This window comes from Lissotriton vulgaris, chromosome 3_1 (assembly GCF_964263255.1).
Source record: "Lissotriton vulgaris chromosome 3_1, aLisVul1.2, whole genome shotgun sequence".
In the NCBI taxonomy this organism is placed as follows: Eukaryota; Metazoa; Chordata; class Amphibia; order Caudata; family Salamandridae; genus Lissotriton; species Lissotriton vulgaris.
In genome coordinates, this window is record NC_141689.1 from 3,785,856 (window position 1) to 3,800,480 (window position 14,625).

General features: G+C 43.4%; 1 protein-coding gene across 20 annotated transcripts in view; it reads right to left on the reverse strand.

Annotated features, from left to right (window-relative positions):
* Positions 1–223: 223 nt before the first annotated feature.
* The window catches only part of LOC147725800 (uncharacterized), a 652,895-nt gene continuing 638,493 nt past the window's right edge, over positions 224–14,625 (reverse strand). For all 20 annotated transcript variants that reach the window (XM_086959950.1, XM_086959967.1, XM_086959953.1 and 17 more), the window contains one exon: positions 224–14,014. In XM_086959950.1, coding sequence (XP_086816076.1) covers positions 6,570–14,014 — 7,445 coding nt within the window. In that variant the 3' untranslated portion in view covers positions 224–6,569. The remainder of the gene's footprint in view (positions 14,015–14,625) is intronic.

Sequence of the window (14,625 nt, forward strand, 5' to 3'; positions counted from 1 at the left end):
CACATCACCACAAACACACATCACCACCACACACACACAACCACCCACACACAAACCACACCCACACCCACCCATATACACACACACAACCACACACAACTACACACCCACACCCACATCAATAACAACACACACAACCACAAAAATCGGATACTTGGGAATCAAAGAATTACACATTTAAAAAGCAAACTTGCAAATAAAAAAAACTTTAATAGACATTAAATATATTTTAAAAATTTTTTAATGTCATACTTTCACAATTAAAAACCGATCGTGGGGAAAGGAAATTCAAAACCAAAAACCACAGAAAGTACAGCCAAAACCATAAACATCAATCTAAAAGATTACAAAAAAGCATTGACAGAGACAAGGAATCTCGCATTTGGAAAATTATAAGTATTTAATTATGCAAAGTTGGTGTTATTGCACCAAGGATATGGTAATGCATAACTAAATACTCATAAGTTAAAAAAAAAAGACTGTCAATTGTCAATGCGCTGCCACTCACCCTTGACCCTCCTGGCACTAGCCAAGTTTCCATCAAGAACAAAAAATAACAAGCTTTGGCATAGCCAATAGGTCTCACCTTTAGGACATTATAAGGTTTGAGACATGCAACAGTTGGTGTTGTTGCATCAAGGATACTATGCTTCTTATCTAAATACTTAGAAGGTCTCAAAACCGAGACCTATTGGCTATGCTAATGCTTGTTTAATGAGAGGAAGAGGGAGTCTAAGACCTCAAGGTTAACGCTCTTAGCCTGTATCAGAGCGGTGCCATTCGCATACATGGTTATGGAGATATTACCGCTCATCATCTGGTTGTTCGGGAGAGAGGTCGTCAATTTGCGGCTGTGGGATATAATGGTAGTTTTGGAGATGATGAGATGTGTGTGAAGAATGATGGTCCAGTTGTCGGATCTTTTAGTGTGGAAGATGAAGTTAATTTTTATCTGCATTGGTAAGTGTCTACGAATAGTGTCTCGGGGTGTTGTCTGATCAGTCTATGTTTGAAGTGTTTCTTCGCTTTACAAGAGGTTGGGGGGGAAGTGGAGGTCAGTCCATGGGGTATCAGGTAGTTTGGTGTTCGAGGGGCAGCAGCCAATTGCGTGGCCGGTGGCATTTTGCGGAGGAGAGAGTGCTGTCTGGTCAGGTGGGGGGGAGGGGAGTAAGGGGTATTGCCTCTTGGGAGGGGGGAGCAGTGGGGAGGGGCGTGCAGAGAAGGGCTACTCTGGGCCCGGGTTTGGGAGTTGGTGTTGGTCTGATCTCCTAGTAAGGGGGCCTGTAGTGTTAGAGGTATTCTCTATAGGTGACGGGGACACCTCTGTCTAGATGTGGCGGTGGGTCAGAGAATTAGGTCCCGGGTAGACATTGTGAGGGCGCGTGTCAGGAGGTTACCTACATTACCCTATGGGATTAAGGCCGCTTTGGAGGGGCATTGGATCGAGACTTTCATGTGACCGGTCCTTGTTTGGACCCTAGTAGACCATTAGGGGCCAGGCACCAAGGGGCTGCCTACACTGACCTTTGAGTCCTTGTTGCAGTTGTAAGAAATATCGAGGCTGTCGGAGGTCTTTTTGTGGCCTTATCGCTGGTCGCTTTCTGTGTTGGTTCTGGTATTGGCGGCCATTCCTAGATCAGGCATCTGGGGCTCATGACGTGTTGTGTCCCGGGGCTCCGCTCCCGTCTCAGGACAGCCCTTATCCTTCAAGGGTCTCAAGTGACCCGCTTCACTCTGTATGGGAGGATCCCAGTGCACAGGGTCTTCGTGTGGCCATATTTCTAGCTGGTTCCCTCGGTGATTCGGAGATTGGCGGCCATTGCACAGTCTGGCATCAGGAGCTATTCGCGGGTTGTGTCCTGGGGCTCTGCTCCTGCCTCAGGACGGCTTGTGTAGCGTCACTGGTCTCAGATGCCCCGCCTTATACTTTTCTTAAAAATCACGTCAGACCGAGGTCTTCTTAAGGCCTTGAAACGGGCCGGTTTCATCTGAGATTGACGGCCATTGCCCAGTCAGGCATCAGGGGCAACTCGAGTGTTGAGTCCTGGGGCTCAGCTTCCTCCTGAGGACAGCTTATGTAGCGTTGCGGGTCTCAAATGACCAAACTTGTACTTTTAATAAAGATCGCGGCACACCGAGGTCTTCTTAGGGCCTTATGACAGGCCACTTTTGGTCTCGATTCTAGCAGCCATTACTGGGTCAGGCATCTGGGACTCCTGCCGCGTTGTGTCCCGGGGCTCTGCTACCGTCTCGGAACACCCCAGTCTCCCTCAAGGCTCGTCACTGACCCACTTCAACCCGTTTGGGAGGATCCAGGTGTTCCGGTCCTCCCGTGGTCCTAGAGCTGGCTGGATGCTTCTGTGGCTCCGTGACCTCAGGGGGGACTCGTGCAGTTAGGCATTTTCAGTTGGGGCTCAATTAGACTTAGCTGCTCCTTCCCCGGTCCACCACGGCTTGCGGATTGTTGTGGAGGGAAGAGAGGACTCGATTAGGCTCCTCCTTTCTATTTCCGTTTTGTCAGCGCTGTGGGATGCGCTCTAGTCTTTCCCCAGCTCCAGGTATTTAATCTCATGCCAGCCCAGACGCACAGCGGACGCTCGCAGCGGGCGCACCGCTGGCGTGCCGACGGTGCGCCAAAGGCAAGCCCATCTGCGCCAAGTCTGCGCCAGGGACCCTGGCCAAATCATCCCAGGCACTGATTTTCGTCAGGTTTACTCCAGGGATCAGCTCCTAGAACTTCAACCTCAGGCGAAGGGGTCATGCAGGCTTGCTAACCTGGAGGCTCTAGCGGAACATCACAGGTTTACATGTGACAACTGCGAGGTGGTCCTTCCACTGGGTGCTGGACATTCTTCTCCTCAGGATGGGGGGGCTGGGCCTAACCATGTGCCTTTGAAACAATCATTTATGGGGTATCTTCTTAATGCTCGATGTTTAATTAAACATGCCATTGAATTCAATGACTTTGTGTCCCTTCAAAAAACCCGATTGGGTATTCATTACAGAAACCTGGGCCAGAGAATGTTCAGGCCCTGACTTAGTGGAAGCTATCCCGGCTGGATATCTCTTGGTGAGAAGTGATAGGGAAGGGAGGCTGGGTGGGGGGGCTAGGGGTAATATATAAAGACATTATGGGCCATATGTGTCCAGCACAAACGTTTTCGGGTGCAACAGGGTGTCCCTTGAAATTGCATTCTCAATTTGCGATTCGCAAATTGAGAAGGTCATCCCATTCATTCCTATGGGCCAGTAGGCCCATAGGAATGAATGGAGAGGTTTTCCTTCATTGCGAATCGCAATTTGAGATTCGCAATTAAGGAATATGTAGGAATCGCAAAATTTATTGCAAACCCTACATACATAGCATTTTGCAATTCTCAAATAGCGATTCGCAAAAAATCGCTATTTGAGAATCGCAAAATTACATTTTGATACATATGCCCCTTACTCCTGTTGTGCAGAGGCCCTCACCTCCCCCTCAGATCCCTATCAGGCTTTGTATTTCTCCCTGGAGGTTCTTCCAACTGAAAGTTTTTGTGGAGTGGTCACCTACCGGGCCTCTGGACCTAAAGCACAGTTTCCCCAGGATTTCAGTAACCGAATAGGACCGTATCTAGGTTACTTTTCTGGGTGACTATAATTTCCACTTGGAAAATATGTTATGCCCTGAAACCCAGGCTTTTGTGGAAGTTATGGAATCTGGCGGCTTCTCTCAGCTGGTTAAAAGCTCTACACAGTTGGCTGGAAATATCCTTGATGGGATTTTCACCAATGATTCTAGGGTTAAGGTGTTGGATCCTATTCCCCTTTCCTGGTCTGACCAATCTGCCATACCTTTTCCCCTGGCAATGGCAGTACTCCCCCTGGACTCTAGTAGTAGGAAGAGGGTGGAATGGGAGAGAAATCTCAGACAGGTTAATAAGGAAGTGCTTCTTGACAAACCTGGTGATTTTTGCCCTTCTTCCTTTGCTGACATTAATGTTACATATCATGGGTTTACTAGCTGGTTAATAACTGGCTTGGACTCTCTTGCCCCTCTCAAGAAGCACTATGAAGCAAGAAAACGTCCCTCCTCCCCTTGGTTCTCTGAGATATTGAGAAAGCTGAGGCAGGCTTGTAGACAGCAGGAAAGAAAATGGCGGATGGACCTTTTCTTAGTAGAGAGGGATTTGCATAAACTTCGGTTAAGGGAATATAAGGAAGCCATTAGAGAGGAAAAGGTCTCCTATTTTATGGCAATGACCGAATCTACCAGATCCACTAGGGATTTTTTTCCATTATCAACTTCATTTTAGTCGCTTCAACCAGGGTCTTCCTAAGTTTCACTCGGTCACAGTCTCGATTAGGAGCCTTCTTTGGCTCCCGCTTGGGCAGTGAATTGTGTTTAAGGCCCTATGTTTGGTTCATAAGGCCTTTCACAATAGGGGGGCTGATGCCATCAACAAAATGTTCCATAGGTATGTTCCCTCAAAGAGCTTGAGCTCTGCTAATAAGAATAGGGTAACAGTTCCTAGGTTTAGGGAAGTCAGGTGGGGGGGGGGGGGAGGGCATTTTAAGTGAGAGGAGCTAATTTGTGGAACCTACTCCCTCTCCCTATTTCAACTTTGGAAACACAATCTTCATTCCGTAAATCCTTGAAAACCTGGCTCTTCACCTGTTCTGATGGTCATCTGCTGTAACTTTCTAGCATCCCATTTCGCAATCCTTTGACACTATGATCTCTGTCCAAAGCGCCTTGATGCCCCTGGGCTAAGTTCGCGCTGTAAAAATGTTATATTCATTCATTCACTGGCAGCCATTATCCAGTCAGGCGACGCAGCTATGGCTGTGCGACTCAGTGCCTAGATTCGGGTGTCCTAACCTACTGGATTTCCTGCGCTTCTCGAGTCCAGAGTGGAGTTCTCCCTCGTTCGCGGTGGGGCTCGGAGGACCTCCAAGAATGACCTCCTTAGGGTGCACTGACCACACTGCAGCCAGGGTCCTTCTCGCCGCATCTGCATCTTAGTTACACGTTTCATCCGAGGTCATCCCGGTGAGTGAATTAGTCGCACCTATCGTCAGGGGGGGCTGACTATGGTCGATCCGGTCGGGATTTAAACTTTAGTGATCCCGGACCTGGAGGCCAGTCCTGCAGCCATCTTGTATCTTGAAAGTTCCTGTCTCCTTTCTTTAGCAGTCAGGCAACCACTGCAGGCCAATCCCCCAAGCAGCACTTCAGCTTAGGGTTAGTCTCTCCTCAGTTTCTTCGGGTTCCTCTCCTCAGCAAAGGTTTCTTCTTGTTGTCGAAAAGTGATCTTGTGCTGGATAGCACGGTGACAAGAAAATGACACATGATGCTTGCTAACATGAACATACGCATGCACACAAAATGTCATGCTGCTTCTTGCACAGCATCCAGATGCTCGCTGCAAGAAGATGGGTGCAGGACATGGGGAGAGGGACAATGCTTCCTCACTGCACAGGACACGAGGCTGCATTCAGAACGAGCACCATATAAGGAAAATGATTTTGGAGAATCCGTTTTAAGATGCACTGATCAACAACTAGGAAGGTTAAGGACAGACTTTCAGGTTTGTGATTGCTTCACAAGAGAAAAGATAGGAGATGAGCCACTGGATCACCCTGTCTGAGTACATTAACCATTTGTCGACAGTTGTTAGTAGAACAGGTAATTCACTGAAGATGACAGAGAACATATGGGCACCACTTAGGAGTGGTTGGAGCGGGTGACAGAGGTTTTATCGCTATTTTAGTAATAAATGCACTGCAAAAGATATATTTGTAAGCCCCAGCTTTACAAGGTGAACAGCAATTTTGGGCAGGGGATTATAGCTAGAAGCCAAAAGACTGATCCAAGCCTTGCTCAAATAATTGGCCTGAAGATGACACAGCTTTTGCCTTTCTTCTATCAAGAAGCCTTGCTAGGTTTCCACTGAGAGGTCATCTGAAGACAACTGTTCAGATTCTGCGATCAGAACTTTGAATGTGATGGACCGTGTCTCTTCTATTATAAGAAATCTGCAACATGGAGTTTTGGTTACATTGACATTGGTTCCTGCTCAAAATACATAATTTATTTCATCTGCCCCTCATGTTATTAGGTAAAGGCTCTTGCAGAGTAATTTCCTTTCTAGTATACTACTTTATCTCTGGCAACAAGTGTTATTTTTCAGTGCGGTTTAGTACTTTTACTGCTGGACTGCGAATCTCATTTCAGTTTATTGCAAACTTGGAAACCATGATCAGCAATACCCCCTCTTGTTGCTGCCACTTTCGTAGCATAAAACCTGCTCCACCAGGAGAGAACTTTCTACCTTTTCCTCTCGCTATTAAACTCTTGTATTTATTGTATGCCATTGGCTTGTTTTACAGTTTATTGCTTTTTCTCCAGGATGAATTCAACAATACAATGAATTTTATTTCCACACTTAATGGCACACAGACGTCTCTCTTCGTACAACCTTTGATGACCAAACACAGATCACTTATGGTGTCACTTTCATAAAGGCAGCACTTCTGTGGATTGGGCAGGTTGTTTATAGAAGACACTGGAGACAGTCAGATCCCCTTCAGGGCTTTTTTTTACCAAACTTGGGTTTTTTCAGACCCCGTCTCCTGGAGCCAGACCCCCGTTTGTCTCTGCATTTCTCCAAGGTGTGTATACGCTGGTGGAGCTTTAAGCATGAGGGGATCTTGAAGGTCTTCCCACATTCATTGCAGGAATATGATTTTGAACTTTTGTGTTTTACGTGTTTTATTTGGTGTACCTTCAAGCTTGATAATGCACTGAAACGCTTCCCACATTCACTACATGCAAAGTATCTAATGTGTACTCGTCTGTGTATGATCAGCAGTGAGGATTTGCTAAAACGTTTCCCACAGACATTACACGTGCACGTTTTTGTACTTGTGGGGAGTGTCTGCTGTTGGAGTGGCATTGAAGAAGGGGTCAAAGACTTCTCGCTTTCATCACTTGTCTTTTCTGGGGCATTGTTCTCAAGTGTACTCACACGGTTCTCATCTGAACGTATTGATGCGTTTAAGCTAGTGTCCGTCTTCGATTGTTGAGGTGCTGAAGAATCATTCTCCAAGGTGTGTATACGCTGGTGGAGCTTTAAGCATGAGGGGATCTTGAAGGTCTTCCCACATTCATTGCAGGAATATGATTTTGAACTTTTGTGTTTTACGTGTTTTATTTGGTGTACCTTCAAGCTTGATAATGCACTGAAACGCTTCCCACATTCACTACATGCAAAGTATCTAATGTGTACTCGTCTGTGTATGATCAGCAGTGAGGATTTGCTAAAACGTTTCCCACAGACATTACACATGCACGTTTTTGTACTTGTGGGGAGTGTCTGCTGTTGGAGTGGCATTGAAGAAGGGGTCAAAGACTTCTCGCTTTCATCACTTGTCTTTTCTGGGGCATTGTTCTCAAGTGTACTCACACGGTTCTCATCTGAACTTATTGATGCGTTTAAGCTAAAGTCAGTCTTCGATTGTTGAGATGCTGAAGAATCATGGGAACACTTCTCGCTTTCACAGCATGTCAATGTTTTGTCTGTGACTAGGTTGTCAAGTTCATGAACAGTATTCTTTTCGTCATGATGTATGGAGTCTTTTCCATTTGCATGGAGTTTCTGGTGTCGAAGCAATGTTGCTGAAGCATTAAAAGACATTTCACATTCGGTGCAAGGGTAAGGTTTCTTTTCTGATGCTTTTGTCTCAACTTTTGAAGTAAAAACACTTTTCTTTTCATCAATCCTCGTGGAAACTTTTTCTTTTGTATGAACGTTCTGGTGTTGAAGCAGTACCAAAGAAGAATTAAAAGACAGATCACACTCACTACATGGGTAAGGTTTCTTTTCGGAGGCTTTTGTCTCACCCATCAGTTTACTATCATCTTTCTTCTGATCACTTTGCATGGAACGTTTTTCTTTTGTGTGAGCCTTCTGCTGTTGGAGTGGCATTGAAGAAGGGGTCAAAGACTTTTCGCTTTCATCACTTGTCTTTTCTGGGGCATTGTTCTCAAGTGTACTCACACGGTTCTCATCTGAACATATTGATGCGTTTAAGCTAGTGTCAGTCTTCGATTGTTGAGGTGCTGAAGAATCATGGGAACACTTCTCGCTTTCACAGCATGTCAATGTTTTGTCTGTGACTAGGTTGTCAAGTTCATGAACAGTATTCTTTTCGTCATGATGTATGGAGTCTTTTCCATTTGCATGGAGTTTCTGATGTCGAAGCAATGTTGCTGAAGCATTAAAAGACATTTCACATTCGGTGCAAGGGTAAGGTTTCTTTTCTGGTGCTTTTGTCTCAACCTTGGGTGTACCAACACTTTCCTTTTCATCAACCCTGGTGGAAACTTTGTCTTTTTTATGAACATTCTGGTGTTGAAGCAGTACCAAAGAGGAATTAAAAGACAGATCACACTCACTACATGGGTAAGGTTTCTTTTCGGAGGCTTTTGTCTCACCCATCAGTTTACTATCGCCTTTCATCTCATCACTTTGCACGGAACGTTTGTCTTTTGTGTGAGCCTTCTGGTGTTGAAGCAGCAATGGAGCAGAATTAAAAGACAGATCACAATCACTACACGGGTAAGGTTTCTTTTCTGAGGCTTTTATCTCAACATTGGGTGTACCAACACTTTCCTTTTTATCAACCCTGGTGGAAACCTTTTCTTTTGTATGAACGTTCTGGTGTTGAAGCAGTACCAAAGAAGAATTAAAAGACAGATCACACTCACTACATGGGTAAGGTTTCTTTTTGGAGGCTTTTGTCTCACCCATCAGTTTACTATCAACTTTCTTCTCATCACTTTGCATGGAACCTTCTTTTGTGTGAGCCTTCTGCTGTTGGAGTGGCATTGAAGAAGGGGTCAAAGACTTTTCGCTTTCATCACTTATCTTTTCTGGGGCATTGTTCTCAAGTGTACTCGCACGGTTCTCATCTGAACATATTGATGCATTTAAGCTAGTGTCAGTCTTCGGTTGTTGAGGTGCTGAAGAATCATGGGAACACTTCTCGCTTTCACAGCATGTCGACGTTTTGTCTGTGACCAGGTTGTCAAGTTCATGCGCAGTATTCTTTTCGTCATGATGTACGGAGTCTTTTCCATTTGCATGGACTTTCTGGTGTAGAAGCAATATTGCTGAAGCATTAAAAGACATTTCACATTCGGTGCAAGGGTAAGGTTTCTTTTCTGATGCTTTTGTCTCAACCTTGGGTGTACCAACACTTTCCTTTTCATCAATCCTCGTGGAAACTTTTTCTTTTGTATGAACGTTCTGGTGTTGAATCAGTACCAAAGAAGAATTAAAAGACAGATCACACTCACTACATGGGTAAGGTTTCTTTTTGGAAGCTTTTGTCTCAGTCATCAGTTTACTATCACCTTCCTTCTCATCACTTTGCATGGAACGTTCTTCTTTTGTGTGAGCCTTCTGCTGTAGGAGTGGCATTGAAGAAGAGGTCAAAGACTTTTCGCTTTCATCACTTGTCTTTTCTGGGGCATTGTTCTCAAGTGTACTCACACGGTTCTCATCTGAACATATTGATGCTTTTAAGCTAGTGTCAGTCTTCGATTGTTGAGGTGCTGAAGAATCATGGGAACACTTCTCGCTTTCACAGCATGTCGACGTTTTGTCTGTGACTAGGCTGTCAAGTTCATGCACAGTATTCTTTTTGTCACGATTTATGGAGTCTTTTCCATTTGCATGGACTTTCTGGTGTAGAAGCAATATTGCTGAAGCATTAAAAGACATTTCACATTCGGTGCAAGGGTAAGGTTTCTTCTCTGATGCTTTTGTCTCAACAATGGGTGTACCAACACTTTCCTTTTCATCAATCCTCGAGGAAACTTTTTCTTTTGTATGAACGTTCTGGTGTTGAAGCAGTACCAAAGAAGAATTAAAAGACAGATCACACTCACTACATGGGTAAGGTTTCTTTTCGGAGGCCTTTGTCTCACCCATCAGTTTACCATCACCTTTCTTCTCATCACTTTGCATGGAACTTTCCTCTTTTGTGTGCGCATTCTGCTGTTGGAGTGGCATTGAAGAAGGGGTCAAAGACTTTTCGCTTTCACCACTTGTCTTTTCTGGGGAAATGTTCTCAAGTGTACTCACATGGTTCTCATCTGAACATATTGATGCGTTTAAGCTAGTATCAGTCCTCGGTTGTTGAGGTGCTGAAGAATCATGGGAACACTTCTCGCTTTCACAGCATGTCGACGTTTTGTCTGTGACTAGGTTGTTAAGTTCATGCACAGTATTCTTTTCGTCATGATGTATGGAGTCTTTTCCATTTGCATGGACTTTCTGGTGTAGAAGCAATATTGCTGAAGCATTAAAAGACATTTCACATTCGGTGCAAGGGTAAGGTTTCTTCTCTGATGCTTTTGTCTCAACCATGGGTGTACCAACACTTTCCTTTTCATCAATCCTCGTGGAAACTTTTTCTTTTGAATGAACGTTCTGGTGCTGAAGTAGTACCAAAGAAGAATTAAAAGACAGCTCACACTCGCTACATGGGTAAGGTTTCTTTTCAGAGGCTTTTGTCTCACCCATCAGTTTACTATCACCTTTCTTCTCATCACTTTGCATGGAACGTTCCACTTTTGGGTGAGCATTCTGCTGTTGGAGTGGCATTGAAGAAGGGGTCAAAGACTTTTCGCTTTCACCACTTGTCTTTTCTGGGGAAATGTTCTCAAGTGTACTCACACGGTTCTCATCTGAACATATTGAATCGTTTAAGCTAGTGTCAGTCATTGGTTGTTGAGGTGCTGAAGAATCCTGGGAACACTTCTCGATTTCACAGCATGTCAACGTTTTGTCTGTGACTAGGTTGTCAAGTTCATGCACAGTATTCTTTTTGTCATGATGTATGGAGTCTTTTCCATTTTCATGGACTTTCTGGTGTAGAAGCAATGTTGTTGAAGCATTAAAAGACATTTCACATTTGGTGCAAGGGTAAGGTTTCTTTTCTGATGCTTTTGTCTCAACCTTGGGTGTACCAACACTTTCCTTTTCATCAATCCTCGTGGAAACTTTTTCTTTCGTATGAACGTTCTGGTGTTGAAGCAGTATCAAAGAAGAATTAAAAGACAGATCACACTCACTACATGGGTAAGGTTTCTTTTCTGATGCTTTTGTCTCAACCTTGGGTGTACCAACACTTTCCTTTTCATCAATCCTCGTGGAAACGTTTTCTTTTGTATGAACGTTATGGTGTTGAAGCAGTATCAAAGACGAATTAAAAGACAGATCACACTCACTACATGGGTAAGGTTTCTTTTCTATTGCTTTTGTCTCAACCTTGGGTGTACCAACACTTTCCTTTTCATCAACCCTGGTGGAAACGTTTGCTTTTGTATGAACATTCTGGTGTTGAAGCAGCAATGGAGCAGAATTAAAAGACAGATCACAATCACTACAAGGGTAAGGTTTCTTTTCGGAGGCTTTTGTCTCACTCATCAGTTTACTATCACCTTTCTCCTCATCACTTTGCATGGAACGTTCCTCTTTTGTGTGAGCCTTCTGCTGTTGGAGTGGCATTGCAGAAGGGGTCAAAGACTTTTCACTTTCATCACTTGTCTTTTCTGAGGAAATGTTCTCAAGTGTACTCACACGGTTCTCATCTGAACATATTGAATCGTTTACGCTAGTGTCAGTCATCGGTTGTTGAGGTGCTGAAGAATCATGGGAACATTTCTCGATTTCACAGCATATCGATGTTTTGTCTGTGACTAGGTTGTCAAGTTCATGCACAGTATTCTTTTCGTCATGATGTATGGAGTCTTTTCCATTTGCATGGACTTTCTGGTGTAGAAGCAATGTTGCTGAAGCATTAAAAGACATTTCACATTCGGTGCAAGGGTAAGGTTTCTTTTCTGATGCTTTTGTCTCAACCTTGGGTGTACCAACACTTTCCTTTTCATCAATCCTCGTGGAAACTTTTCCTTTTGTATGAACGTTCTGGTGTTGAAGCAGTATCAAAGAAGAATTAAAAGACAGGTCACACTCACTACATGGGTAAGGTTTCTTTTCTATTGCTTTTGTCTCAACCTTGGGTGTACCAACACTTTCCTTTTCATCAATCCTCGTGGAAACTTTTCCTTTTGTATGAACGTTCTGGTGTTGAAGCAGTATCAAAGAAGAATTAAAAGACAGATCACACTCACTACATGGGTAAGGTTTCTTTTCTATTGCTTTTGTCTCAACCTTGGGTGTACCAACACCTTCCTTTTCATCAACCCTGGTGGAAACGTTTGCTTTTGTATGAACATTCTGGTGTTGAAGCAGCAATGCAGCAGAATTAAAAGACAGATCACAATCACTACAAGGGTGAGGTTTCTTTTCTGACTCCACTTTAGTTTCGCTATCACTTTTGGGTTCGCTAACATTTTTCTCCTCATCATTCAACTTGGAAGCTTTTTTGTTTGCGTGAACTCTCTTATGCTGAAGCAACATTTCATATGCATTGAAAGACTTTTCACATTCATCACACGGGTGTGGCTTCTTTTCTGGGGTTTTCAGATGATGCTTTATGACATCTTTCTTCCCGTCCACGTGCATGAAATCTTTCTTGCTTGCATGAACCCTCTTGTGTTGAAGCAACATTTCATAAGCATTGAAAGACCTTTCACATTCATCGCATGGGTGTGGCTTCTTTTCTTGGGTTGTTTGCTGATTTTTACTTGCACTTTTCCGCTCATTGTAACGCTTCTTCTTGTTGTTGTATTTTGATTTGCTTACTTTTCTATTTACACTGGCATTTGAATGGTGTGGTTTCTTTTCTTGGGTTGTTTGCTGATTTTTACGTGCACTTTTCCGCTCATTGTAACGCTTCCTCATATTATTGTATTTTGATTTGCTTACTTTTCTATTTACACTGGCATTTGAATAGTGTGGTTTCTTTTGTTGGGTTGTTTGCTGATTTTTACTTGCACTTTTCCGCTCATTGTAACGCTTCCTCATATTATTGTATTTTGATTTGCTTACTTTTCTATTTACACTGGCGTTTGAATAGTGTGGTTTCTTTTGTTGGGTTGTTTGCTGATTTTTACTTGCACTTTTCCGCTCATTGTAACGCTTCCTCATATTATTGTATTTTGATTTGCTTACTTTTCTATTTACACTGGCGTTTGAATAGTGTGGTTTCTTTTCTTGGGTTGTTTGCTGATTTTTACTTGCACTTTTCCGCTCATTGTAACGCTTCTTCTTGTTATTGTATTTTGATTTGCTTACTTTTCTGTTTACACTGGCATTTGAATTCTTACAAAGAGGTTTTTCCTTTAAACCTGGCAGGTCTGCCTCTTTGTGGAATACCTGGTGTTCGATTAGGTTGGATTTATAAAAAAAGACGTTTGAATTCTTACGAAGAGGTTTTTCCTTTACACCTGGCAGGTCTGCCTCTTTGTGGAATACCTGGTGCTCTATTAGGTTGGATTTATAAAGAAAGACGTTTGAATTCTTACGAAGACGTTTTTCCTTTACACCTGGCAGGTCTGCCTCTTTGTGGAATACCTGGTGCTCGATTAGGTTGGATTTATAAAAAAAGACATTTGAATTCCTAAGAAGACGTTTTTCCTTTACACCTGGCAGGTCTGCCTCTTTGTGGAATACCTGGTGCTCGATTAGGTTGGATTCATAAAAAAAGACGATCCCACAGTCTGGGCACGGGTACTTTTTCACTCCCGATTTTGTTATTGGAATTTTTTGGGACGACTTGGATTTTCCAGCAGGATTTTTAAATTTGCGTTCACTGGAGTATTTTCTTGCAGTGTTGTTCAGCATCCTTTTGGGTCTTTTAGGTCTATAATTAGACTCTTCATCTGCGTCCCAGTCATCATCTTCAGCAGAGTTCCAAACATCCTCCTCGCCTGAGATCCAGCTATCATCATCTTTCTCTGAATAGCTGACTTTTTTTAATGCTCTTGCTCTTCGTGGTTGCAGTTTGTCAGTACACTCTCCAAGTTTTCTCTTGTACTTTTTCAAGGTATTCATCTCTGATTGAAAAAAAATTAAGACACAAATTAATTTGATACAAAAATAAAATATAGAAGCAGCAGACATACCAACTTGTAATTCATAAAGCTGTGCTCTCTACTAGTGCTACACAGAGAAAGTTCTGTTGAACAAGTTACTTACCCTAGACAATGATCTTCTGGTGAATGCTTTATCTACCAGCAGATTACTCACTTTTTGAATATACTAAGGTGCAAGACAGGATGCAAAAACTTTCCAACAGCTTTCCTAAACCATTAGGTGGAGTTCGGCTCCATTCCGGCATCAGGCACATACCAGGACAAGACATCATTGGAGCCATATAGCGCCAAACTAGAGCCCTGCCGTAAGTTCCTCATTCTTTTTTTAGAGCCTGTACAGACACAGCCTGCAGAATTTTGATCAGTGGCTATGCTGTTTAACAATGTAACCTAAAACCATATGTATGTAATGGCTGTGCGACCATTTCTCAGAACAGGGAGAGGTGAGAAAAGAGTTGGGGAGATTGGTGAGGAATTTGTAGGCAAGGAAACAATGCTTACCTGTAATCCAATGTCTCTTCAAGGGGAACCTTCACCAAAGTCATAAGCAATAAATATTCCAGCCCACATGC